Raw genomic sequence first — 27,569 nt, forward strand, 5'->3', positions numbered from 1 at the left:
GACTAGTGCTTCTCAAATTTTAGTGTGCACACAAATCACCTCTGGAATTTGGTTTAAACATGTAGAATCTGATCAGTCAGGTTTCGGGTAGAGCCCAAGATACAGCATTTCTCGCAAGCTCCCAGGTGATGCGGATACTGCTGGCTCATAGGCCATCCCTTCAGTAGTGCCGGCATAAACCATTCTGTGGGAAGACAATAACAGGTTGGCCAGATGTGGTGTTGGGGCCAAAAGCAAAACTCATTTGTTGTTTTCTTTTTAGATGAGGTTCTGGACTGAGGTTGAAGATATGGGGTGAGTGAAAAATGGAATCACTTCTTTTAGGAGGCAGAAGAAATTGGCAGACTGAGTACAGGGAGGGAATTAGGCATGGGTAGGCAAGAGACACCTACACCTTTAGAGAAGGACATAAGGAAGATGAGAAATACAGAATAGTCCTCCAGTAGATAGGGTCTGGTGTTTTGCTTTGTAGCCCATTGTTTTTTCAAGGAATTGTTTTATATTTATTTTTATTCCTGAACTTGAATGGCTACGCTGTGGAGTGTGCTGGTAAGGAGAGAAGCGAGCCCTCTTTGCTTCTCAAGTATAACTTGCATTTTCTGCACTTGTCAAATAAAAATTTGAGTGACAAGGTGTAGGGATGAAAGTCACTGTGTGTTCAGGGAGATAAATGCCTTTTTTAGTCTACATCTTTTTGAAAATTTTCGCATTCCAACAAATGCATCAATTTTGATGTAAAAATGTTCAGTGATGAATGGGTTTTGCTGTGTGTGTTGCATGCCAGTGACATGGTAATAAATCCACGGTGCTGGAATTGTAATGGTACCCTTTATTCCACTTTACTGAACTCTTGCTGAACCCTTTTGAGTTGTTAGTACTTTATTTGCTACATTTGGCACTTAATTGGTTGACAGCTGGGGCTAGTGGGACAGATGGATCGTCCAATGATATATTGTGTCACTATCACACCTGGATAGTTCTTTTCCATGTCTTGTGAGTGACCTAAGATTATACACTGAAGTATTTTTGCATAACTGTACATCAAGCGTTTTTCCCCCAATGTCAGGCTTTCATCTCAACCAATAGGTGCCCCCTGCCAAAGGAAGCCATTTTTGAAATTCATTTTAATGATCGAATAATATCACATTTCAACATCTGCCTTTTAAGTTAATAAAATAGCTTACATGTTTCATTATGACGGGATGTTGCTATTTTCTCATAATCTGTGACTCTCCAACTGGTGGCAAAAATGCAATCCTCCTTTGACTTTAACTCCTCTTTCAGAGTGGGCACCAGCACGCGTTTACCTATGGTTTATAACCACAACAGGAGAATGAGCTTTTTTCAGAGGACTCCTTTTCTCTGTTAGAATATTCAGCATACTTTAAATGAGGTAATATGGTCTCTGCCAGTCTGTTGATTATGAAATTACGAGTTCTGCCTGAATTCCACTTCCAGCTCCTCACCATATACATTGGGTGTGACTTTCAGCAAAATGTTTTATCATTTCCACTTGTAGAAATGCTATTTACTATCTTTCAGACTTACATATCCCACAGATGGTTATTTTTTTCTTACTGGAAAGTGGTCTTAGTGACTTAGAAAGCTGCCTGAATAATACACTGCTTCATGCTTGCTGTGAGAGAGCATCTTATCTAACATTTTATTTTGAAAAATTCAAATACACAGAAAAGCTAAAGGAACTCTACATTGAATAGCCATGAACTCACCGTCTAGATTCTGCTGTACCACTTTATTCCTTTATCCTCCCATCAATTCCCCCCTTTTTTATGCATTTCAAAGTTTGGAGACATCGGTACACTTTACCCCTAAACACTTCAACATGCATATCATTAATTAGAGCTCAATATTCATTTACAGTTGTTTGCTTGCTTGTGGCAAAATTTGCATAGTCAAATGCAAAAGTCTTATGTGTCCCATTCAGTGAGTGTTGATGAATGGTGAGTATACTAGTGTGACACAAGCCTCTATCAAGATACAGAAAAATACTATCATCCTAGAAAGAACTTTTTTTTTAAATTTTATTTTATTATGTTATGTTAGTCACCATACAACATTAGTTTTTGATGTGTTCCATGATTCATTGTTTGCGCATAACACCCAGTGCTCCATGCAGTACGTGCCCCCCTTAATACCCATCACCGGACTAACCCATCCTCCCTCCCCTCTCCCCTCTAGAACCCTCAGTTGGTTTCTCAGAGTCCATAGTCTCTCATGGTTCATCTCTCCCTCCGATTTCTGCCCCCCTCATTTAAAGGCAAGAACTTTTGGATGTTAACTAGACTTATTAAGGTGATCGTTTCACAATATATACAAATAATGAATTATTATGTTGTACACCTGAATTTAATATAATGTTGAATGTCAGGTTTACCTCACTTAAATATTTTTTTAAAGATTTTATTTATTTATTTGACAGAGAGAGAGACAGCGAGAGAGGGAACACAAGCAGGGGGAGTGGGAGAGGGAGAAGCAGGCTTCCTGCTGAGCAGGGAGTCTGATGCGGGGCTCGATCCCAGGACCCTGGAATCACGACAGATGCCTAACGACTGAGCCACCCAGGCGACCCTCACTTAAATATTTTTTTCAAAAGAAAGGAACCTTTTTTTTTTTTTTTAGGTTGGCTTGAGTTTATTTTAACTGAATTTTAACATGACTGATTTTAAGATTGTCAAGCTGAATCATACCAATGGCCCATCCAGGGGAGTGATATATGGCTGTTGACATTCTTTTTGCTCATCCAGTCACTGAGCTGACTGAGTTCTTCCCAATAACCTTGTAAGGTGAGCCTCTAGCTCTAACAGAAACATCAAGAAACATGTATTTCACAGATTGCTAGAGCTGGTAAGAACCTCAGGGATCATCCAGTCCACTCGCTTTTGCTTTGTGTCTCAAGATTTGAGAACTTCACTGGTGTTACGAAAGTACATGGTAGTCTGTCTTCACCCCTATAATAGAGAGCAAAGGCCAGACATGCTACTCAGTACCTTGTGTTTATTATTTCCTTAATCTTCATAGATTATTAATCTTCTTGTTATTGTTATCCTCGTTTTACAGAGAGTAACCTGGTTGTGCAATAGCATTAAGTTACTGATCTTTGCCATGTTCAAACTAACCTTAAATGTTAGGTTAATATTATAAAATATTTTTACTCTAGGTCTGTCTTCCATGAATTTAAATGTAATGTTTGGCTGTTCCTGAATTCTAGCTTTTTAGGATTTAGAAAAGGAGTAGATATTCAAATTAGTCATAGTGGCTAGGATGTAATCATGTGCCTCTAACTCCCCTCCTTTTCAGCTTTTCAGTCTGAAACATTTTTTTCTGTGTTTACATAGCAGCCACATTCCTCATGTCCTGTTCCTAAATACAGCAAGTGTCTGTCCATTCACACTAGCTACATTTGACTTCATGGTTAGTATATTTGTTTCTCTCTCTCCTTAATGGGTTTAAATTGAGATTCCTCTTTGCAGAACTTAACTATAAATAAGTCTTCTAGAGAACCATGTTTAAATGCCTTGTAGAAGTACATGAAACAAATCTTAATATTCCCTATAATTTTGGTTATTATTTTCACTTACCTTGGTTTCTTAAAAGTCTTTGAATATCAAACATTAAGATGTGCTCACATTCCTCAAGGCAGAGATGTACCCTGACTTTGTACAAGAGCAGGATAATGGTGGTTTCTTTCTTTCTTTTTTTTTTTTTTTTCAGTTCCCTTCTTGATCACCCCTAACATTTTGTTGACTGTTTTAGCCTCAGAGAACAGTCTGTTGCGATTCCAACATCTCCTTCCCATCTTTAACTATCACAACTCATTATCTTAACTCCAGTTGGAATCATTTTCTTTACAGTTACCCATAGTTAAATATCTGCCATTATTTACCCATTTGTGACCCAGTTGGCTGAAAATTCACTCTTCCAGCTTGGTATTTTCTACCTGGATTATTTAAGTACTCTGTGGAATCATTGATATCCACAGTGTGCGCCACCTAGCAGATCACAAATATTTGCTGATGACTATAATCTGTTGTTTGGTCTCTGTACAGAGAAGCATTAACACCTTGCTTCAGTATTGTCCTCTATGCTCTTATTTATTGTTGAATTTTATCTTCACAACAATTCTTTGGTTGTACAACCGTCATTATTTCAGTTTTGCAGCTGAGGAAATTGAAGTTGGGGTGAAACAACTTTTGCAAATTAAATTTCATCCCAGATCTAGGGCTATAACCCATTACTAACTGCTAGTCAAGGTTTCTTTCTAAAACTTAGTCACAGTAACGTCTAATTCTCAGACTATAAATTCAGTGCAGAAATTGCAACAGAGCTGTTCTTTGTTCTGTAGCAATGTATATTCCAAAAGGCAATCATTTCGTTTTTGTAAATAACATTTTTCCCTGGGAGAAATGTTGTGGGAATTTATAACAGTCAAGAATGTATATCGATAATCAAACACAGCTAGCTTAAAAACATGAAGTGAAAGATTGGTTAGTACTCAATCAACTGAACTGTTTCTTTCTCTGCAGTATTGTGGTTCTTGACATGATTGCTGAGTTTCCAATTTGACACTTCTAGAGATCTGTAAATCAGGACACATGCTGAGTCCCAGTCTGTCATCCTGAGTCTTAGCATTGGTTATTTATTTCCCTTCACTATCCAGCATCTACTTACTAGACAAATCAGTTGAGAAGCTTTCCACGATGGCCCTCTGAAAGGAGAAATACACACATTTGGGTAGCTCTTCAATTACCAACATGCACAGATTGTCTGAGTTTATATGCATATATTTTATTATTATTTCACTTTTGCAGGTCAGGTGAATCTGGTATAAATGTAAATCTAACGGTATGGGCTCTAGTGACCAAGGACACTGCCATAATATATCTTTGGTCTATCAGTAATATCCTGGGTGCAGTGTTGCAAGTGTGGTGACATTCTGCAGTTTGAATTGTTGGCCAAGGCATGGACAATTAGCAGGTCCATATGATGTCCAACTACCACAATGGCTCAGTTCCAAAATAACAGCTTCTCTTTGATGATCAGCAGATTTTATGTTTACTTTCATTCCTTGACAAAATGGAATATATATCATACTTCTAAGGTTTTCTTTTGTATATGTTTCTGCAGGGTCTGCTCTTAGGACAGCTGTATCAATCAATTGCGGTGCTTTGTTTCTGTTGTTAAATAACCAAATAGCTGCTTCATTAGTCTCTATGTGCTGATTTGTTTCTGTGAGTCTAGTCTGGTTCACTGGCCAATGAGTGTTTCTGAGATGTTCTTTATCACACCAATCTAAGACCTAAATTGTATTGTATTCTTAGCAAAACCATTGCATCTCTTATTATCAATCATATCTGCCAGTAATGCATATTTCACAGGTTGCAACCCTTTTGAAAAGACGAATTCTCCAATGTTGTATGCACAATACATTTTATAAGTCAAATCATACTTCATTAAATTTTTATTGAAATACAATAGACATAAGGGAAAATGCACATGTTACAAATGTTTAGCTTGGTGGATTTGCACAAACTAAATACAGCTGTGTAAACAGCCCTCAAATCAAGAAAGAGAATAAAGTCCAGAACTTCTGAAGCATCCGTTACGTCTCTTTCAGTGACTACCAGTCCCACAAGGATAACCACTGTCCTGACTTCTACGGTCATCTTACTTTTTCCTCTTTTTATACATTATATAAGTGAAATAAAACAGTATGCCCTTGTTTTTGGCTGGCTTCTTTCTGTCAACATTATGTTTGTGAGATTAATACATACTATTGCATAAGTTGTAGGTATTTTATTCTTGTTGCTAGATAGTGTTCTATTGGTAAATGTACCACAGTGTATTTATCCATTTTCCAGTAGAGGGGAATTTGGGTAGTTTCCAGTTAGGGAAAGCTTCCAATTTAGTACATGTCTTTTGGCCAATACATGTATGTATTTGTCTTGGATGTATACCTGGGAGTGGAATACCCGTCAAATAATATTTTAAATATACCTGAAAAGTTGACTGTTTAAAGAAATCTTATGGTGAATCCTTTTGTAAGGGAAATAATCTCTCCATAATTTCTTCTCTGCAAAATGGATTCTTCCATATGTGTATTTATTTCACAAGGGTTGATACATTTGTTTACTATTTTCTAGTATTCATCTCTTCGTACTTTGTTAATAACAATATGATATTTTATTGTTATTAGCCTCTGAAGCTCATATGTTTTAAAATTTGAAAATGCCCATAAAAATGTCCTTATCTGAAATATACATATACTCTTCTATATTACGCCATCTCAGATTTAATTAAAAAGACAGACTGAGGCAAAAAGGCATGCCAACAGATTCTCTCTGATCTACAGTTTATTTTAAGGATATTAGAGAAAGAAAGATCATTGATTCTTTTTGGCTCACAAGAATCCCCCTCACATACCAACATACATTTTAATTTATGGATTTTTATCAGATGAGACTATTCTACTAGTAAATATGATATTGAAGATGTTCTATACCAAAAGAATACAGTTGTGGCAGAGGCATTAAATCAGAAACAAAGGATGCCCAAAAAATATTTGTTTGCTTAAAAGAGAGATCATGAAGAATGAGAGGGAAATATGCAATTTTTTTAAGTTTTTATTTTAATTCCAATTAGTTAGCATACAGTGTTATATTAGTTTCAGGTGTACAATATAGTAATACAACATTTCCATATATTACCCAGTGCTCATCACTACAAGTGCACTCCTTAATCCCCATCACCTCTTTCACCCATCCCCCCACCCCTTCCTGTCCAGTAACTGTCAGATTGTTCTTTATAATTAAGAGTCTGTTTCTTGCTTTGTCTCTCTTATTTTTTCCCTTTGCTTGTTTTTTTCTGTTCCTTAAATTCCACATATGAGTGAAATCATATGATATTTGTCTTTCTTGACTGACTTACTTCACTTAGCATTATACTCTCTAGATCCCTCCATATCATTGCAAATGGCAAGATTTAATTCCTTTTTTTATAGCTGAGTGATATTCCATTTTGTGTGTATAGATAGATAGATAGATAGATAGATAGATAGATAGATAGATAGATATACATACCTCTTCTTTATCCATTCATCAGTCAGTGGACACTTGGGCTGCTTCCATATCTTGGCTATTGTAAATAACGCTGCTATAAACATAGGGGTGCATGTATCCCTTTGAATTAGTGTTTTTGTATCCTTTGAGTGAATACCCAGCAGTGCCATTCCTGGATCATAAGGGAGTTCTAATTTTAACTTTTTGAGGAACCTCCACACTGTTTTCCAGAGTGGTCGCATCACTCTGCATTCCCACCAGCAGTGCATGAGTGTTCCTTTTTCTCTGTATCTTCACCCACACCTGTTGTTTCTTGTGTTGTTGATTTTAGCCATTCTGACAGGTGTGAGGTGCTATCTCAGTGTAGTTTTGATTTGCATTTTCATGATGATGAGTGACGATGAGCATAATTCTTAAACCAGTGTTCAACTTATGTAAACTTGAAATGCAGTAAAGAGAGAGTGACTCCTTCTAAAGAAGAAAGACTCAAGGTCCTGGGCAAGGGTTAACTTTGGAAGTGGCGTTTTTACATCATTATAAAAAGGAAGCATGGATAATTAAAATAGTCTACATGTACAATTCATTTGACAGGCAGTTATTGAAAAGTACACCAGGCACCAAGCACTGGGCTGTGCACTAAGGTTTTTTTGGGTTTTTTTTTTTAATGACTAGAATTCTAACTTTGACCAGCTTCCCCCAGAAGATGACCTTGAAACAATGACTTGAGTGAAAGTGTTTTACTTGTAAGCTGATCCCAGGAAGTACCAGTAAGAGAGTGACACAGCAAAAAGGGAAAGAAGCCAATAGTTGAGCCAATTATCGAGCAGGTTATTGCTGTGGGCGATTTGAGTTCAACCCTGATGAGTGGACTCTGGGAGACAGTGAAAAATGCACCTCACCGTTGTCACCCACAAAGGGTAATTATCTTCCAGCTCTCATTTATCATTGGCTCATTCATTTGTCAATCCCTTACAGTAAGATTTCCACCACGCCACTAAAATTACTTTGTGTATGGTCCTGAGGGAATTCCATGTGGTCAAAGCCAATGGATACTTTTGGCATGGCTTTGGGGAGTCTGACTATTTGGGTCCACGTGTTGGCTCTCCCACTCACTAACTGTATGACCTTATGTCGATTCTTTACCGAAGTCTTTTTCTTCCTCTGTTCAATGAGAAGTAGCAACAACAGCAGCATAAACAATGATACCTACCTCATAAGATCATCATGATGATTCAATGAATTAACACTCATACAGAACTTAAAACCGTGCTTTAAGCAGTGTAGGTATTCAAATAAATGTTAATTATCATGATTTTTATTATCTGGCATGACGTTTATATGGCTTTTAAAAGTGTTAACCACTCTTGGGTTTTTGCAATTCTTTCTTGTCCATGTTTTTATGAAAGTACACTTTCCAGGCATTCCTCCTACCTCTCCAGCCATTCATTCATCTTATTGGCTACTTTTGCTTCATTCTGTCTTTATGTGTTGTATTTTCCAGGACTTGATCTTTACCCCTGTGTTCTGTTCAATCTACATACCATGTCAATGAGAATGCATCTACATTGAGGTCTTCATTACTTCTCTGTAGTAATTTCTAATCCTGGATTCCTCTCTCTCCCCAGATACATGGCTGTGCCATTGCACCTTCAGTCCATGTGACTAAAATGATAATCCTTTGTAGATGATCCTCAAAACCTTCCACTGAATAGGTCTGAGATTGAACTCATTATCTTTTCCCTGGAACTGTTCATCTTTACTCTTTGGGTAGATAGCAGATAACAAGCTTTATCTAACAGGCACCAACCAGAAGCCAGGAAATCTGTCTTGACTCCTTTGTTTCCCCACAGCTCAGCATAATGCCTGGTATCTAGTAGATGGTAAATAAAATGGTGACCGTCAGACTGGATGAATGGATTGATGGGTAGAGGTCCTTGGAGGGGTAGATGGATTGTTGAGTGAGTCTGTAGCCTGCAATTTTATTTAGTTAAGTATTATCTGATGATCAGTTGAAGGTCAGGGATGAGAAAGCATGCCCTTAGTGGGATACATACACCAATGAACCAGTTTTCCTTGCTACATTACATACACATGACCCCTTTGGGATGAAAACTTTTACCGTTGTGACTGAACAAGCATTCAAATGGTATATTTGTCTGAAATAATGATCTGGGCTATGAAAGTTTCCTCCTTTTGCCACAATGAAGAGATACATAGACATATAATAGGAAAAACTATCTTAATTTTTTTCTCCTATGATGGCCTTTTTAAATATAAAGATTATGTCTACACTATTGAAATAAACTATAAGATGTATGAAATACTCACTGGCATGAATGCAAATGGCTTACAATGTTTATATCAAAAATACTAGGCATTTAAAAAAGTTTGCTAGCATAATGTCACTAATCAAGGCTGATTAATGCAAAAACAAATTGGAATCAGAGACTTTTTAAGGAAAGCCAATTTTGTTATTTTCATATACGTGTAGTATATAAAAATAGGCTAAGGAAAAAATGGTGCCAACTATGCATAATAAAGTAGCCAGCCATGATAAGTTGAAAAAATGGTTTGTAATTGGAATATCAGTTATTTCTATGACTGATGGAGAATTATTTCAGAATATGTAAAGACATATTTTAAACAGCTTTCTTATAATAGCATTTACACTATTAATTTTGTAAACTAAAGATTAAACAGAAGACTAATTAATAACTGTAAATCTCACCTATAGTAGGTGTCGCACTACCCTGTGAGGCAATAACAATGAAACAAACAAACAAAAAGGAAGGGTGCTCAGAGATTATAGAGAGAGACTGACATTTAAACAGATGTTTAAATGTTTAAACACATGTTAACCTAAGTTGGAATATAACATGCTGACTGGTTTTGTAACACCAAGCAAATACCCAAAGAGAAATGAACCCAATAAAAACAGTCGTTTATGATGAGCACCACTCACCTGGTTTTACCTATTCTAGGTATCAGATTCTTGATTTCATGTCACAATCACTAGTCTTCTAGGGTTTGTCTAGTTCTCATGCTTATTTACAGAAAATCTCAAGTACTTCTTTAGCTCCTGAGTTATCTTAACTTTAGGGGGTCAACACTAGAATTAATTAAGAAGGACTAAACTTAACGTCATGAAGGACAATTTTACAGTACTGTGCTGTGTACATGTTATTTATCTATCCAAAGCCCCTCTTGGCCCTTCTCTTCTTTGGTCTCTACTCTGAGGGGCTGATGTGTGTCATCACTGGGCTCCTGTGCCCTCTGGCTTCCAGTTGGTTTACCCACCAGGGAGACTTGGTAGGAGAGAGAGGACAAAGTGAGATCAGAATATTTATTCTCCTGGTTCCTTCTGGTGAAGTTGCCTCAGGCCAATGGTGTCCCTTGGCAAAAGTTACTGCACTTCTCAAGGTGGTTTCTCCTCGTGATGCTCAGCTTCTGGCGACTTTCCCCTCCCCTGATTTCCTGGCTCTTGATGTAGTAACGGCGCCACTGCCACAAGGCCCAATTTCTTGTATTATCCTGTATAATTATAAAATTATAACCATGGATTAAAATTTAATGATTTTTAATGTAAATTTACTAAAAGAAAACTATGTTTAAGCTGAAATGAACAGTAGACTTTTCAGCCAAAGTAGAGATTAGAGGAAAACTGATGGCTACTATCAATCTTAAAATTAATTGTGTTTAATCCAGAAATCTTTGGTGATTTTCCTACACCTGGATTATGTTGTAATTTGTTCCCTTATAAATAAGTCTCTCGGATTATCCAGGCCAGATCACAAAAGAAAATGTATGTCAAGCTAAAATATTCCAGAGGACAGTGGGGAGACATTGAATGGTTTAAATAAGGGAGTGGGGCGATCAGATTTATATTAATTACTACTCTCTCTGTAGTGTGAAAATTACATTACAAAACAGAGACCTGAGACAGAGGGGCCGTAGAGTCTACTGCAGACATGTAGGCAAAAATGATAGAGCTTTGCCGTGGGAATATGTGAAAAGTGGGAAGGAGTTCTATATGAGAGAACTTAGTATCCAATTATATATAGTATTCATTGAGACCTTGGGAAAAATCTAGAATGTCTGTCAGGTTTTGCTTAAGGGATAAAGTTGATAGGGGTTTTATTACTTATTTTCCAGGACATTATTTCTATTTTATGAAATCACCTTAAAGAAAAGGTAATGTGGTCCTTAAAAGAAAAAAACAATGTGGTCATGTTTATTTTTAACATACTAAAATAAAGTACTTCAGAGCAGAATTCATAGGGCATCTCCATCTTTGACTCACAATGATACCAAAAAATGGCCTCAGTATAAGCCTGTCTTACTTACAGAATACAACCAGTATGAATTCTTAGGTATTGTTACAAGTGACATTTCCAGTGGGCCTATCTGCTCTTGGGTTGCCCCAGAAGAAGACCAGAGCATGTGGTTTATTTGGGAGTTGAGGGAGTGAGCAAGTAAGAAAGGCAGGGCAGTCAATAAAGGATGGTGCATTATCAAGCAGGTTACTTCTGTGGGCCACTGGAGCTTCATCCCACTAGGAGAACTCTGGAACCCTTGTAAAATAAATGCTCCCCAGTGAAGTGAATAAATGCTCCCTGGCATGAAGGGGGCTAAAATATTCATACCCCAATATGTGCCATCAGTCCTTGGTTACAGGCTGCTCCTGGGAGGTGGGGTGGTGGGAATCATTGATTCCCTGGTATGTCTAGCCTGCCACTTAGGTGGCAAAACAAATTGTTTGTGGTACCACAAATCCTTCAATGAATGAATTGCCAATGATAGTATCAGAAGTCAGGTTGTTGGGCACTGAAGCGGTAAGGGCAAGGGGATTCAGGCATTCTGCTCTAGTACTTTTCTAAAAGATTATTCATATTTGGCTCTGGGGATTGAGAATAGACACAGTTAAAATTTTACATACACTACTGATGTTCTCGGTCACCTTGAGGAAGATAACTTAACCTCATGTTTGCCATTGGAAAAAGTAAGGAATTCTATTGTCCATTATCCTAGCTGTAACGCGATGAACAATTTTTTTAAATAAATAATAAAGTGAGATCATCTTTGAAGGTTAAATTTCAGATGTCTTCTCCCAGCTAGCATTTACTCCTATATATTTATTTTTCCTTCTATTTCAGTTGAAAGAATTCAGAATCAGTGGGATGAAGTGCAGGAACACCTTCAGAACCGGAGGCAGCAGTTGAACGAAATGTTAAAGGATTCAACACAATGGCTGGAAGCTAAAGAAGAGGCTGAGCAGGTGTTGGGACAGGCCAGAGCCAAGCTCGAGTCATGGAAGGAGGCTCCCTACACAATGGATGCAATCCAAAAGAAAATCACAGAAACCAAGGTTGGTATCACAGATATATTCTTAATATAAAATACCAGTTATACTGGATAAAATTATAACCATGGATTAAAATGTAATGATTTTTAATGTAAATTTATTAAAAGAAAACTACATTTAAGCTAAAATGAACAATAGACTTTTCAGCCAAAGTAGAGATTAGAGGAAAACTGATGGCTACTATCAATCTTAAAATTAATTTTGTTTAATCCAGATATCATAGACTGGTTCTCACATTGCACCATCTTTTGAGATCACTTCATAGTTGATATACACAATTGTGTGGTAGCATAAAGTCAGTCATTTGGGATTAATTCCTTCCTAGAAAAAGTAACGGGTCTGCTCCTTCCTAAGTAGGGCCCTGAATGGAGAAGTGTCTTCTCACTTTCTTCTCCAGGTCTTTGACCTTCAAATCAATTTCTCTACTTCTTTCTCTTCCTTCTCTTCTTCTTCATCTTTTCCCCAAAAACTCCATCATATATCTGTCCCCTTCAGAGTCTAGAACTCGTCGTGATAAAAGAAAGAGAAAAGAAAAAGGAAATAATACTTGTTTACTATGTTCTATCAAGCATCATGCCTGGTGCCTTATATGCTTTTAATTCTTTCAAACCTCATATTTATGGATCAGTTGGGAAAGACCTTAAATGCTAAGCGGGGAAGTAATGCAGTTAAGAACTTGATTAGATTGAATTTTTTATTAAAACCCTCTATACTTTTTTTTTTTTTCTGGTGGAAAAAGGCCTTCTGCTAAACAATTGTCTGAATCACAAATTAGCTATGTCATCTAAGAAAAAAGACCTTATATTGTGGTTTTCTTGGATGAAGTGACTTCCATTTCTAAATGAGTCAGTGTTTAGGCTGTGCTGAGCTACATGGCATATGTATTTATGCTAGGTTTATTTGAAAAATAAACCCTGAAATCTCAATAGTTTAATATAATAAAGATGAATTCCCTGGTTGTATCATACTCCAGTGGAGGTTGAAGAGCCCTTCCTGGGAGCTCTCTCATAAATAGCGACTTGAGGAATCCAGGCTTTTCCAATTTTGTGATACTATCATCTTAAATTCATGGCTGACCACAGTCACTGCAAGAGAGTAAGAGAGAACGTGGCCAGTTTATCCATGGGGTTCTGTGGATAGGCCTGGAGATTATGTACATCACTTCCACCCACCTCCCATTGACCAGAACATGTTCCCAATTTAACATAAGGAAGAACAAATAGGAATAGTGAGCAAATGAGCTTTTAGCCAGCCTCGGCCATAGCTACTTCTCCAAAGGACCTGCGTTGCTATGAGGACGAGATTTTTGTTCGTATGACAAGAATGTTAGAAAGTCACATAGGATTTTACAGACTCATCATTACCTCTGTTGGAAGCAGTTATTTCCTTCACAAGATACTTGTTGCCACTAGGATTTTCTCCTTTGGATTAACATAGAAGGCATAGGAATTTCTTTTTTCTTTTTTTAAGATTTTATTTATTTATTTGACAGAGACAGAGGTAGTGAGAGCAGGAACACAAGCAGGGGGAGTGGGAGAGGGAGAAGCAGCACCCCCTCCCCGAGCAGGAAGCCCGATGTGGGACTCAATCCCAGGACCCTGGGATCATGACCCAAGCCTAAGGCAGACGCTCAACGACTGAGCCACCCAGTCACCCGGCATAGGAATTTCTAATGATGATGTTCCCAGTTCCTCAGTTTGACTATGGGAAAGATAGAATTCATGCAGCTGTTCTTGAAGGCTCTGGTCTTATCCATAAGGTACTCAGTATGTTATGCCATTTCTTTTTACTGTCCAAAAACTGAGGATTCTATGAATCTAGCAGATCTTAGAAGAAAGTGATTAACTGGTGGAGAGGAATTAACAGGGGAAAAGAGTTTGGGCTGGACCCTTGAGTTAGAAGAAGGGAAGGAGAGATGAGAGGCATTTGTGATAAATTTGATAAGGGCAAGAAGACTCTGCAAGCTGGCACATGAGAAATCTTAAAACCTGTAAGAATCTTAAAGTGATGGCAAGAATGATTAGGGTTTTATAGCCCTTAGAAAAGCAAGGGTCTTTTAATAAGAGATGAAAAGAAGGGCAAAAGAAAATATGAAAGGATAAAACGAAACAATTTCATCATCAAAACAAGTCATATGTTTTAAACACCTAAAACAAAGACAAGATAGTATTATAATTGCTATCCTTGTCACACTTTCAAAATAAAGAAATGCTTTTCAATTGTCAGTCTAAAACTACATCATAAAAGTGGCTCAGCCATTATCTATAGAAACTGATGTTTTTGTGTTATATGTTATATGTTAGGAATTCAACTATATATATAATTGCACTTTCAGTGTATGTTCACTGTATAAAGAAGACCAAAGCTGTAATTTTCCCATCCATTTCCTAAATGACATACGTTAAAGCTAAAAGTAATCCAAATGCTAATACTAACATTTAGCAAGTACTTGCTAATTGTCAAAAATTGTGCTAATCATTTTACATATATTGGCTTGTTTCACCTCTCAGGAATCTTCCATGAAAACTATTATTGTTCACAGTTTACAGGTGAGAAAATTGAAGCCTAGAGAAGTTCAGAAACTCCTCTTAAAAATCATAGTTAGGATGTGAATGCATAGCAATCACTCTTGTAGATGACTTCACAGATTTTCTCTTCTACCCATTGTGTTCTATGTGGCTAAAACAAATCAAGAATACAACTGTGAAGATCAGAAAGTGAGACAACTGTAATTATGAATTGACAAATAAGATCATATTACTGATAAGCCAACAGGTGGGAAATGAAAACGATCAAACAGTATACCGGGGAGAGGTTTTCATATTCTGTTTTACTATGAAAAACTAAAAAGATAATTGCAAATTATATCCCCTTTTTTAATGAAACTACAATGTTTAATTTGTTCTAAAAGTCAGGGAGCATATAAAATGGAGATCTGGACTTTATGTCTAATATGTTATCACTACTGAGCGGTAATAGCTGGCTTATCACTTAACAATTTTCTTTTATGAAGAAAGGGTGAAAATAGACATAAAGAGGCATTGGATAATTTGAGCAGGATCTCCTTGCTCCATAAATTCTTTCCAGGTCTCCGTGCCTAAGATTAGCAAAAGAGCTGGTGAGCCTCATAAGGCAGTCATCAGGCTGTGTCCATGGAGATGGAGGTGGAGAGCTGTGATTAAAGCAGCCAGCCTCCCTTGAAGCAGTGTCACTGATGACTACCCTCACCATCACAGTGAAATGGCTCCAAAGGCAAGCGCCAGTAGTAAGATACTCTTGGAAAATCTAAGCCAGTCATCGCACCTGAACTAAAGAAAAATTCATCTGCAATTCTTATATTTTTATGATTCATCATTGCTCATCTTTGTCATCTCTTCCATTTCTTATCTCTGTATTTTCATTGTCCTCATTATGGAGAAAAAAATTTGAATTCTGACTTTAAACTTAGTATCCTTAGATAAATACTTACAGATTGTTGGTTTATAACTTTTGATAATTATCATCTTAAATTCTTTACACTCTCTCATTAAGTTGCACCCTTAACCATTTCCTTACTGATTAGACATTCAGACAGCCTCCTCCTCTTGGTTAAAAAAAGTAGCAGAGGAAAAATGGGGACAACAAGCCCATTGTTGAGGAGAGGAATCAAATCTGAGGTAGCATCCAGGGACAGTCCATCTTGAAAGCATGGTCAGGCTGGAAGGAGATGGCAACAAAAGAGTCTTGATTTATCAAAAGACCAAGCTATAGATAGCCCATCATGTTGATGGTTAATGAGCAGGTCATTAAGAGATGCCCATAATATATGTAGTTTCTTTCCTATATAACCCATAATGTGAGGAAGTAGCTGATTCTGTTAACCACACGGCTTCATTTGATCTTCTCCATGGCCCTAGTAAAACAATAATGTTTTTTTGAGATGGAAAGACAGATGTTAGGGAAAAATCATACAGGATTTCCATTTTAATCAAACTCCCTGCCAATAAGCTATGACAGAATCCTATGAGAGATGATGCCATTTAACTTTCATAAGAAGTAAGATGGTGTGACATTGGCACCTAAAATTGCCAGCAACGGTCATCATGGGATTTATTTTATTCGGCAGAATCTTGGTTGACTTCACAACCTGTTCCCCAGGCTATTAAGATTGGTCCAAACTTGGCAATGAATTCTTTGGAAAAATTATTTCTTGATGATTTTAAGCTTTCTTTTCCAGTATCAAGAGAGATTTACCCAGCCTCAGGGTTTTCATTTATTTTTTCCCCTTTCAGCTTTTGAAAGAAAAATTCCTTTTTTGTCTGCTTTGTGATTGCTTTTGTGTCAAATTCAGCATAAAAGCTTTTCAAACGTGACAGCATTAGCTGTTTTGTGCTTGGCTGAGCTAAGAGTACATGAATTCAATACAGAAGTGAAATCTTGTTTGAGCTTAGCTGATTTGGCTCTATAATACTTAAAACTATCTGAGGTGAGAAATCCAATAATTTATCAAATTATTAAATAAAAATTTCCAAGGCTGCAAAATATCTGTGTCTTGAAGACATTCTTTAGGGAGCTTGAAAGATAGATATGTTGTAATCATGTAATTAATTTAAAAAGTTGAACTTGTTACATATAGTAAATACAGTAGGTATTCTAAGATCTCAAATTATTTTACTAGGAAAGAAGCTAATGGAGAACTTTTTCAAATATGGAAGTAGAACATTGTACTTTTAATTATTTGGGGGGATGGGTGGTATTAGATCATATCCTTATCTGCCATAAGGATATGCATAGTAGTGGAAGCTGAATTCTTCTCCCACATATTTTATTTACTTTTTGACTTGCACAAAATTAAATCAGCAAATTGATTCGCACCGGTAGTTTGAGGTTTGGATTTCTGATACTGTAATGAAAAACATCAGAAATCTTCTTGCCGGGACCTGCCATTTCTTCATGCATTTTCTTTATTCCCTTTTGTTCTCCCCTAAAGCTTCTACATGATTAAGGAGAAAGAATCAATAACCTAATCATACTTTTCCTCCCAAAGTATGTATGAAGCTATTAAACTTATCAAAGCATACAACCAGAGTGCTTCCTACATCACTGATAGAACAGAGGAAGTAATGGGCTAGTTTCCCCAGGTACCGTTATACTATATAAATATTTAATGCACAGTCACCAAGACTTGAATAGCATTATGCTCTGATTACACCATATTTTGCCTTGTTTCCTTTTCATAGTTTAACTTATATCATGCTCAAAAATATAATGTAGCAGGGCGCCTGGGTGGCTCAGTCGGTAAGTGTCTGCCTTTGGCTCAGGTCACGAACCCGAGGTCCTGGGATCGAGCCCTGCATCGGGCTCCCTGCTCAGCGAGAAGCCTGCTTCTCCCTCTCCCACTCTCTCTGCTTGTGTTCCCTCTCTCGCTGTGTCTCCCTCTCTCTCTCTGGCAAATAAATAAATAAAATCTTTAAAAAAAAACATAATGTAGCAACTCTGTAAACATACTCCTCCATAAAAGCAACAAATTGCAAAAATTGTCAAAATTGCCTTTTCTGAACTCTGGAAATTAACCAAAGGTTGACAGCATTTTATAAATTGCTGAACTTCAGTAAGAACAGCAGGGTTTGGGACGCCTGGGTGACTCATTCAGTTAAGCAGCTGCCTTTGGCCCAGGTCATGGTCCCGGGGTCCTGGGATCAAGTCCCACATCAGGCTCCTTGCTCAGCGGGGAGCCTGCTTCTCCCTCTCCCTCTGCTTGTGCTCTCTCTGTCAAATAAAAAAAAAAAAAAGAAAAGAAAAAGAACAGCAGGGTTTGAGGCTTTTTAACTTGGCCTATTCTATCACTTTCTCCTAGCTCCATAGTAACTTTGAGAATCAGAGCCTTACAGCCATCAGAGAGGGAAGACCAGGATTGGAGTTCCTCAGAAAGACACATTTCGTTCCCAGGGCTTTATTACTATTTGACCTGTCTTGCAGCTCCCTAGAACAAACCTGTACACAAGGCCTTATCATTCATTATTTGACCTGACTTTGCACTAACTCCCAGAGAAAGCCCTATCCCCAGAATGTCTATCCAAAACAATCAGCAGCATTGTTTAAATAGTAACTGCCTGAGGCTGTGATACCAGTTGAGATAATCATGGTCTAGAGAAAAACTGAAAAGGAAGATCTGGGGAATGAGATATCCTCAGAGGTCTTTGAAAAGCTCTGACATATTCCTGGGGGATCTACAAGGCTACATGCATGCCTTGCCAAATAGAGACTATCAATAAAGAGATATAAATTATGAACAGGAATCAAATAGAGATTCTGGAGTTAAAAGTATAGTAATTAAAATGAAGTTTTTACTAGAGGAGCTCAGCATCAGATCTGAGCGGGCAGAAGAGTCAGTGAACATGGTCAATTCCTAATCCACACCAAGGAAAAGGGAGAAGAGAAGAATTAAGAAAAATACAGTAAGCAAAAACTGACAGAATTGAGGAGAGAAATAAACAGTTCAACAAGAACAAAGACTTCCATACCCTACTTTTAATAATGGATAAACTGGACAGAAAATCAACAAGGAAATGGGAGACTTGGAAAAACAACATGAACTAGCAAGGCCGAACAGTCATGCAAAGAACACTCCACTCAATAATAACAGAGTATACATTCTTCTCAATTGCACATGGAATATTCTCCAGGATAGACCATATGCTAGGTCATAAAACAAGTCTTAATACATTTAAAAGGATTTCAGTCATATAATGTACATAATATAGATTCTCTAACCATAATTAAATGAAATTAAAAATAACAAAAGTAAATTTGGGAAATTCACAAATACAAGAAAATGATGCAGTACGTTATTAAACAACCAATAGGTCAAAAAAGAAATCACAGAAGAAACGCAAAAATACTTTGAGATGAATGGATATAAAAACACAATATACTGGAACTTATAAGATGCAACTAATGCATATTGAGAGCAAAATTTATAGCTATAAATACCTGTATTAAAAAAGAAGAATGATCTCAGGGCACATGGGTGGCTCCGTTGGTTAAGCGACTGACTCTTGATTTCTGCTCAGGTTATGATCTCAGGGTTGTGAGAGGGAGCCCCATGTCAGCTTCGTGCTGGGCATGGAGCCTGCTTAAGATTCTCTCTCTCTCCCTCTGCCTCTCCACCCTATATCTCTAAAAAAAAAAAAAAAGAAGAAGAACGATCTCAAATAAGTAACCCAATCTTCTACCTTAAGTAATTAGAAAAAGAAAATTAAACCTAAAGCAAGCAGAAAGAAGTACCAAACATTAGAGTGAAATCAATGAAACAGAGGAAATAAAAGTGAGAAAAAAATCAAAAGAATTAAAATTTAGTTATTGAAAAGATCAACAATACTGACAACACTTTAGTTGGACTGACTTAAGAAGGAAGAGAGAGAAGGCTCAAATTACTAATCTTAAAAATGAAAGAGGATACACCACCACCAACCTTATAGAAATAAAAAGGATTATAAGAGGATATTATGAATGGGAGAAATAAGCAATATGAATAGACCTGTAACAAGTGTAGAAATTGAATCAGTAATTTTAAAACTTTTCCCAAGAAAAGACCCAGGCCCAGATGGCTTCACTAGTGAATTTTGCCAAATGTTTAAAGATGAATTAATAGCAGCCTTTCACAAACTCTTCCAAAACATGGAAGAGAAAAGAATATTTCCCAACCAAAGTTATGACAGGAAAAAAAAAAAAAAACCACAAACCAATATAAAACTACCTCATGAATATAGACTCAAAAAGCCTTAAGAAAAATACTATCAAACCTAATACAGCAACATATTGAAAGGATTATATACCATAATCAAGTGAAGTTTATTCCAGGAATACAAGGTTAGCTTAACATACAAAATTGAATCAACATACAGATTTTCCTTGACTTATGATGGGGTTATGTCTCAATAAACTTACCATAAGTTGAAAATACCATAAGCCAGAAATGCATTTAATACACCTAACGTACCAAACATTATAGCTTAGCTAGCCCACCTTAAATGTGCTCAGAACACTTACATTAGTCTATAGTTAGGCAAAATCATCTAACACAAAGCCTGTTTTATAATAAAATGTTGAATATCTCTTGTAATTTATTGACTACTGTACTGAAAGTGAAAAACAGAGCAATTATATGAGTACAGAATGGTTGTAAGTGTATCAGTTGCTTACTCCTCATGGTAACATGGCTGACTGGGAGCTGCAGTATACTGCCACTGCCCAGCATCATGAAAGAGTATCATACTGCATGTCATTAGTCTTGGAAAAGATCAAAATTCAAAATTTGAAATATGCTTTCCACTGAATATGTTTCACACCATTGTTAAGTGAAAAAAAATTCCTAAGTCAAACCATCATCATAAGTGGGGGCTTTCTATAATGTGTTATAGCAATAGAATAAATGACAAAACCCATGTGGTCATCTCAGTAGTTGTAGAAAAAGCATTTGACAAAGTCCAAACACTTTCATGAAAAAAAAAAAAACCCCACACTCAACAAATTAGAAATAAAAGGTATTGTAGGTTGAATAGTGTCTCCTTAAAAATGTGTTGAAGGCCCAACCCCTGGTACTTGTGAATGTGTCCTTATTTGGACATAGGGTCATTGCAGATGTGATCAAGTTAAGATGAGGTCATACTGGAGTAGGCTGGGTTCTTAATCAAATATGACTGGTGTCCTTATAAGAGGAGGAAAAGAGGCATACATGGAGAGAAGAATGCCATGTGAAGACCGTCACCGTAGGGAAAACACCAGGTGACAACAAAAGCAGAGATGAAAGTGTTACCACTGTAAGACAAGAAACAGCGAGGACTGGCAGGTACCATCAGAAGTTAGGAAGAGGTGAGGTAAGATTGTTCCTTATGGGTTTTACATGGACTGTAGCCTGCTGACACCTGGACTCCAGAACTGTGAGAAAATACATTTTGTCATTTTAAGCCACCCGGTTTGTGATACTTTGTTTTGAGAAGTCCTAGAAAAATAATACAGAAGGAAAATTCTTCAACCTGATAAAGGGCATCTAAGCAAAGCCTACAACTAACATCACAGTAAAAGACTGAATGATTTCACCTATGATCAGGAACAAGGTAAGGATGGCTGCCCTCACCATTTCTATTTACCACTATACTAGAAGTTCAGGCCATGGCAACTAGGCAAGAAAAATAGATAAAAGGCATCCAGATTGGAAAGGAAAAAATAAAACTATCCATTTGCAGATGACATGATCTTGTATACAGAAAATCCTAAGGAATACACTAAAAGAGTACTAGAACAAATAAATTCAGCAAGTTTGCAGATTATAAGATCAAAATGCATAAATCCATTGCTTTCCTATACACAAGCAATGAATAATCTGAAAAATGAAATTCAGAAAACTATTCCATTTATAATGGCATCAAAAATAAAATATTTAGGAATAAAAGAAATGCAAGACTTTTATACAACCAACGATAAAGCACTGTTGAATGAAATTACAGAAGATCTAAATAAATGGAAAAAACATCCCATGTTCCCAGATCAAAAGACTTAATATTATTAAGATAACAATATCCACAAATTGATCTATAGACTCTATGCAATCCTCATCAAAATTCTAGCTGGTCTTTCTGCAGAAATAGACTAGTGGATCCTGAAATATATACTGAAATGCAAGGGACAAAGAATAGCCAAAACAACCTTGAAAAACAAAGTTAGAGGACTCACAATTCCCAATTTGAAAACATATTACAAAGCTACTGTAATCAAGACAATATGGTGCTGGCAAGAAGATAGAAATATAGATCGATGATGAAGAAAGGATGCTGTACTTTGTCAAATGCTTTTTCTGCATCTATTGAGAGGATCATATGGTTCTTTTGCTTTCTTTTATTAATGTATTGTGTCACATTGATTGATTTGCAGAGGTTGAACCAACCTTGCAGCCCAGGAATAAATCCCACTTGGTCGTGAATAATCCTTTGATTATTCAAAGGTGAATAATCCTTTTAATGTACCGTTGGATCCTATTGGCTAGTATTTTGGTCAGAATTTTTGCATCCATGTTCATCAAGGATATTGGTGTGTAGTTCTCCTTTTTGATGGGGTCTTTGTCTGGTTTGGGGATCAAGGTAATGGTGGCTTCATAGAACAACTTTGGAAGTTTTCCTTCCATTTCTATTTTTTGGAAAAGTTTCAGAAAAATAGGTATTAATTCTTCTTTAAATGTTTGGTAGAATTCCCCTGGGAAGCCATCTGGCCCTGGGCTCTTGTTTGTTGGGAGATTTTTGATGACTGCTTCAATTTCCTTAGTGGTTATAGGTCTGTGCAGGTTTTCTATTTCTTCCTGGTTCAGTTTTGGTAGTTGATACATCTCTAGGAATGCATCCATTTCTTGCAGATTATTTAATTTCCTGGCGTATAGTTGCTCATAATATGTTCTTATAATTGTATTTCTTTGGTGTTGGTTGTGATCTCTCTTTCATTCATGATTTTATTTATTTGGGTCATTTCTCTTTTCTTTTTGATAAGTCTGGCCAGGGCTTTATCAATCTTGTTAATTCTTTCAAAGAACCAGCTCGTGCTTTCATTGATCTGTTCTACTGTTCTTTTGGTTTCTATTTCATTGCTTTCTGCTCTGATCTTTATTATTTCTCTTCTCCTGCTGGGTTTAGGCTTCATTTGCTGTTCTTTCTCCAGCTCCTTTAGGTGTAGGGTTAGATTGTATATTTGAGACCTTTCTTGTTGCTTGAGAAAGGCTTGTGTTGCTACATACAGTCCTCTTAGGACCACCTTTTCTTCATCTCAAAGATTTTGAACAGTTGTATTTTCATTTTCATTGGTTTCCATGAATTTTTTTAATTCTTCTTTAATTTCCTGGTTGACCCATTCATTCTTTAGTAGGATTCTCTTTAGCCTCCATGTATTTGAGTTCTTTCCGACTTTCCTCTTGTGACTGAGTTCTAGTTTCAAAGCATTGTGGTCCGAAAATATTCAGGGAATGATCCCAGTCTTTTGGTACTGGCTGAGACCTGATTTGTGACCTAGAATGTGATCTATTCTGGAGAATGTTTCATAGGCACTAGAGAAGAACGTGTATTCTGTTGCTTTGGGATGGAAGGTTCTGAATATATCTGTGAAGTCCATCTGGTCCAGTGTATCACTTAAAGTTTTTATTTCCTTGTTGATCTTTTGCTTAGATGATCTGTCCATTTCAGTGAGGAGGGTGTTAAAGCCCCCCACTATTATTGTATTTTTGTCGATGTGTTTCTTTGCTTTTGTTATTAATTGCCTTATATAATTGGCTGCTCCCATGTTAGGGGCATAGATATTTACAATTGTTAGATCTTCTTGTGGGATAAACCCTTTAAGTAGGATATAGTGTCCTTCCTCATCTCTTATTTTAGTCTTCGGTTTAAAATCTAATTTGTCTGATACAAGGATTGCCACCCCAGCTTTCTTTTGTTGTTCATTAGCATGGTAAATGGTTTTTCACCCCCTCACTTTCAATCTGGGGGTGTCTTTGGGTCTAAAATGAGTCTCTTGCAGACAGCATATCGATGGGTCTTGTTTTTTTTATCCAATCTGATAGCCTGTGTCTTTTGATTGGGGCATTTAGCCCATTTACGTTCAGGGTAACTATTGAAAGATATGAATTTAGTGCCATTGTATTGCCTGTAAGGTGACTGTTACTGTATACTGTCTGTGTTCCTTTCTGGTCTATGTTGCTTTTAGGCTCTCTCTTTCCTTAGAGGACCCCTTTCAATATTTCTTGGAGGGCTGTTTTGGTGTTCACAAATTCCTTTAGTTTTTGTTTGTCCTGGAAGCTTTTTATGTCTCCTTCTATTTTCAATGAGAGCCTAGCTGGATATAGTATTCCTGGCTGCATATTTTTCTCATTTAGTGCTCTGAATATATCACGCCAGTCCTTTCTGGCCTGCCAGGTCTCTTGTGGATAGGTCTGTTGCCAATCTAATGTTTCTACCATTGTAGGTTACAGATCTCTTCTCCCAAGCTGCTTTCAGGATTTTCTCTTTGTCTCTGAGACTCGCAAGTTTTACTATTAGATGTCGGGCTGTTGAACTATTTTTATTGATTTTGAGAGGGGTTCTCTGTGCCTCCTGGATTTTGATGCCTGTTTCCTTCCCCAAATTAGGGAAGTTCTGTGCTATAATTGGCTCCAATATACCTTCTGCCTATCTCTCTCTTTCTTCTTATTCTATTCTATTCTATTGTTCTCCCAATTATTCTATTGTTTTGTTTTATGGTATCACTTATCTCTCGAATTCTGCCCTCATGATCCAGTAGTTGTTTCTCTCTCTTTTACTCGGCTCTCTCTCTCTCTCTTTTCTCTTTTTTTTCTCTCTCTCTCTTCTCTCTCTCTTTTCCTCCTGGATTTTGATGCCTGTTTCCTTCCCCAAATTAGGGAAGTTCTGTGCTATAATTGGCTCCAATATACCTTCTGCCTATCTCTCTCTTTCTTCTTATTCTATTCTATTCTATTGTTCTCCCAATTATTCTATTGTTTTGTTTTATGGTATCACTTATCTCTCGAATTCTGCCCTCATGATCCAGTAGTTGTTTCTCTCTCTTTTACTCGGCTCTCTCTCTCTCTCTTTTCTCTTTTTTTTCTCTCTCTCTCTTCTCTCTCTCTTTTCCTCCTGGATTTTGATGCCTGTTTCCTTCCCCAAATTAGGGAAGTTCTGTGCTATAATTTGCTCCAATATACCTTCTGCCCCTCTCTCTCTTTCTTCTTATTCTATTCTATTCTATTCTATTCTATTCTATTCTATTCTATTCTTCTTATTCTTCTCCCAGTTATTCTAATATTGTTTTGTCTTATGGTATCACTTATCTCTCGAATTCTGCCCTCGTGACCCAGTAGTTGTTTATCTCTCTTTTTCTCAGCTTCTTTATTTTCCATCATTTGGTCTTCTATATCACTAATTCTCTCTTCTGCCTCATTTATCCTAGCAGTTAGAGCCTCCATTTTTTATTGCACCTCATTAATAGCCTTTTTGATTTCGAATTGGTTAAAACTCTTCAGAGTATAGGGATAGAGGGTGCATACCTCAATATCATAAAAGCCATCTATTAAAAACCCACAGCAAATATCATTCTCAATGGAGAAAAACTGAGAGCTTTCCCCCTAAGGTGGGGAACACGGCAGGGATGTCCACTATCACCACTGCTTTTCAGCATAGTATTAGAAGTCCTAGCCGCAGCAATCAGACAACAAAAAGAAATAAAAGGCATCCGAATCGGCAAAGAAGAAGTCAAACTCTCACTCTTTGCAGATGATATACTTTAATTTGGAAAACCCAAAAGACTAGACCCCAAAACTTCTAGAACTCATATAGGAATTCAGTAAAGTGGCAGGATATAAAATTAATACACAGAAATCAGTGGCATTCCTATACACAAACAAGACAGAAGAAAGAAAAATTAAGGAGTCGTTCACATTTACAATTGCACCCAAAACCATAAGATACCTAGGAATAAATCTAATCAAGGAGGCAAATAATCTGTACTCAGAAAACTATAAAATACTCATGAAAGAAATTGAGGAAGACACAAAGAAATGGAAAAACGTTCCTTGCTCACCGATTGGAAGAACAAATATTGTGAAGATGTCAATGCTACCTAGAGCAATCTACACATTTAATGCAATCCCTATCAAAATACCATCAACTTTTTTCAAAGAAATGGAACAAATAATCCTAAAATTTGTATGGAACCAGAAAAGACCCCGAATAGCGAGAGGAATATTGAAAAAGAAAAGCAAAGCTGGTGGCATCACAATTCCGGACTTCCAGCTCTATTACAAAGCTGTCATCATCAAGAGAGTATGGTACTGGCACAAAAACAGACACATAGATCAATGGAACGGAATAGAGAGCCCAGAAATGGACCCTCAACTCTGTGGTCAACTAATCTTCGACAAGGCAGAAAAGAATGTCCAATGGAAAAAAAAGTCTCTTCAACAAATGGTGTTAGGAAAATTGGACAGTCACATACAGAAGAATGAAACTGGACCATTTCCTTACACCACATACAAAAATAGACTCAAAATGGTTGAAAGACCTAAATGTGAGACAGGAGTCCATCAAAATCCTAGAGGAGAACACAGGCACCAACCTCTTCAACCACAGCCTGAGCAACTTCTCCCTAGAAACATCGCCAAAGGCAAGGGAAGCAAGGACAAAAATGAACTATTGGGACTTCATTAAGATAAAAAGCTTTTGCACAGCCAAAGAAACAGTCAACAAAACCAAAAGACAACCGACAGAATGGGAGAAGATATTTGCAAATGACATATCAGATAAAGGGCTAGTATCCAAAATCTATAACGAGCTTATCAAACTCAACACCCAGAGAGCAAATAATCCAATCAAGAAATGGGCAGAAGACATGAACAGACATTTTTCCAAAGAAGGCATCCAAATGGCCAACAGACACATGAAAATGTGCTCCACATCGCTCGGCATCAGGGAAATCCAAATCAAAACCTCAGGGAGATACCACCTCACACCAGTCAGAATGGCTAAAATTAACAAGTCAAGAAACGACAGATGTTGGTGGGGATGTGGAGAAAGGGGAACCCTCCTACACTGTGGGTGGGAATGCAAGCTGGTGCAGCCACTCTGGAAAACAGTATGGAGGTTCCTCAAAAAGTAGAAAATAGAGCTACCGTACAACCCAGCAATTGCACTACTGGGTATTTACCCCAAAGATACAAATGTAGGGACCCAAAGGGGTATGTGCACCCCGATGTTTATAGTAGCAATGTCCAAAATAGCGAAACTGTGGAAAGAGCCAAGATGTCCATCCACAGATGAATGGATAAAGAAGAGGTGGTATATATACATATATGTGTATATATATATATATATACACATATATGTATATATATATATACATATATACATAATGGAATATTATGCAGCCATCAAAAGGAATGACATCTTGCCATTTGCAACGACGTGGATGGAACTGGAGGGTGTTATGCTGAGCGAAATAAGTCAGTCAGAGAAAGACATGTATCATATGATCTCACTGATATGAGGAATTCTTAATCTCAGGAAACAAACTTGAGTGTTGCTGGAGTGGTGGGCGGTGGGAAGGATGGGGTGGCTGGGTGATAG

At 37.1% G+C, this 27,569-nt stretch overlaps 1 protein-coding gene across 3 annotated transcripts in view; it reads left to right on the plus strand.

Moving 5' to 3' along the window:
• The window catches only part of DMD (dystrophin), a 1,674,912-nt gene that overhangs the window by 1,118,744 nt on the left and 528,599 nt on the right, over positions 1-27,569 (plus strand). For all 3 annotated transcript variants that reach the window (XM_088028834.1, XM_088028835.1, XM_088028836.1), the window contains one exon: positions 12,230-12,441. In XM_088028834.1, coding sequence (XP_087884960.1) covers positions 12,230-12,441 — 212 coding nt within the window. The remainder of the gene's footprint in view (positions 1-12,229; positions 12,442-27,569) is intronic.

Source organism: Eumetopias jubatus, unplaced genomic scaffold (genome assembly GCF_037043125.1).
Source record: "Eumetopias jubatus isolate StellerSeaLion01/CBP00866 unplaced genomic scaffold, mEumJub1_p1.0 scaffold_11, whole genome shotgun sequence".
Taxonomy (NCBI): domain Eukaryota; kingdom Metazoa; phylum Chordata; class Mammalia; order Carnivora; family Otariidae; genus Eumetopias; species Eumetopias jubatus.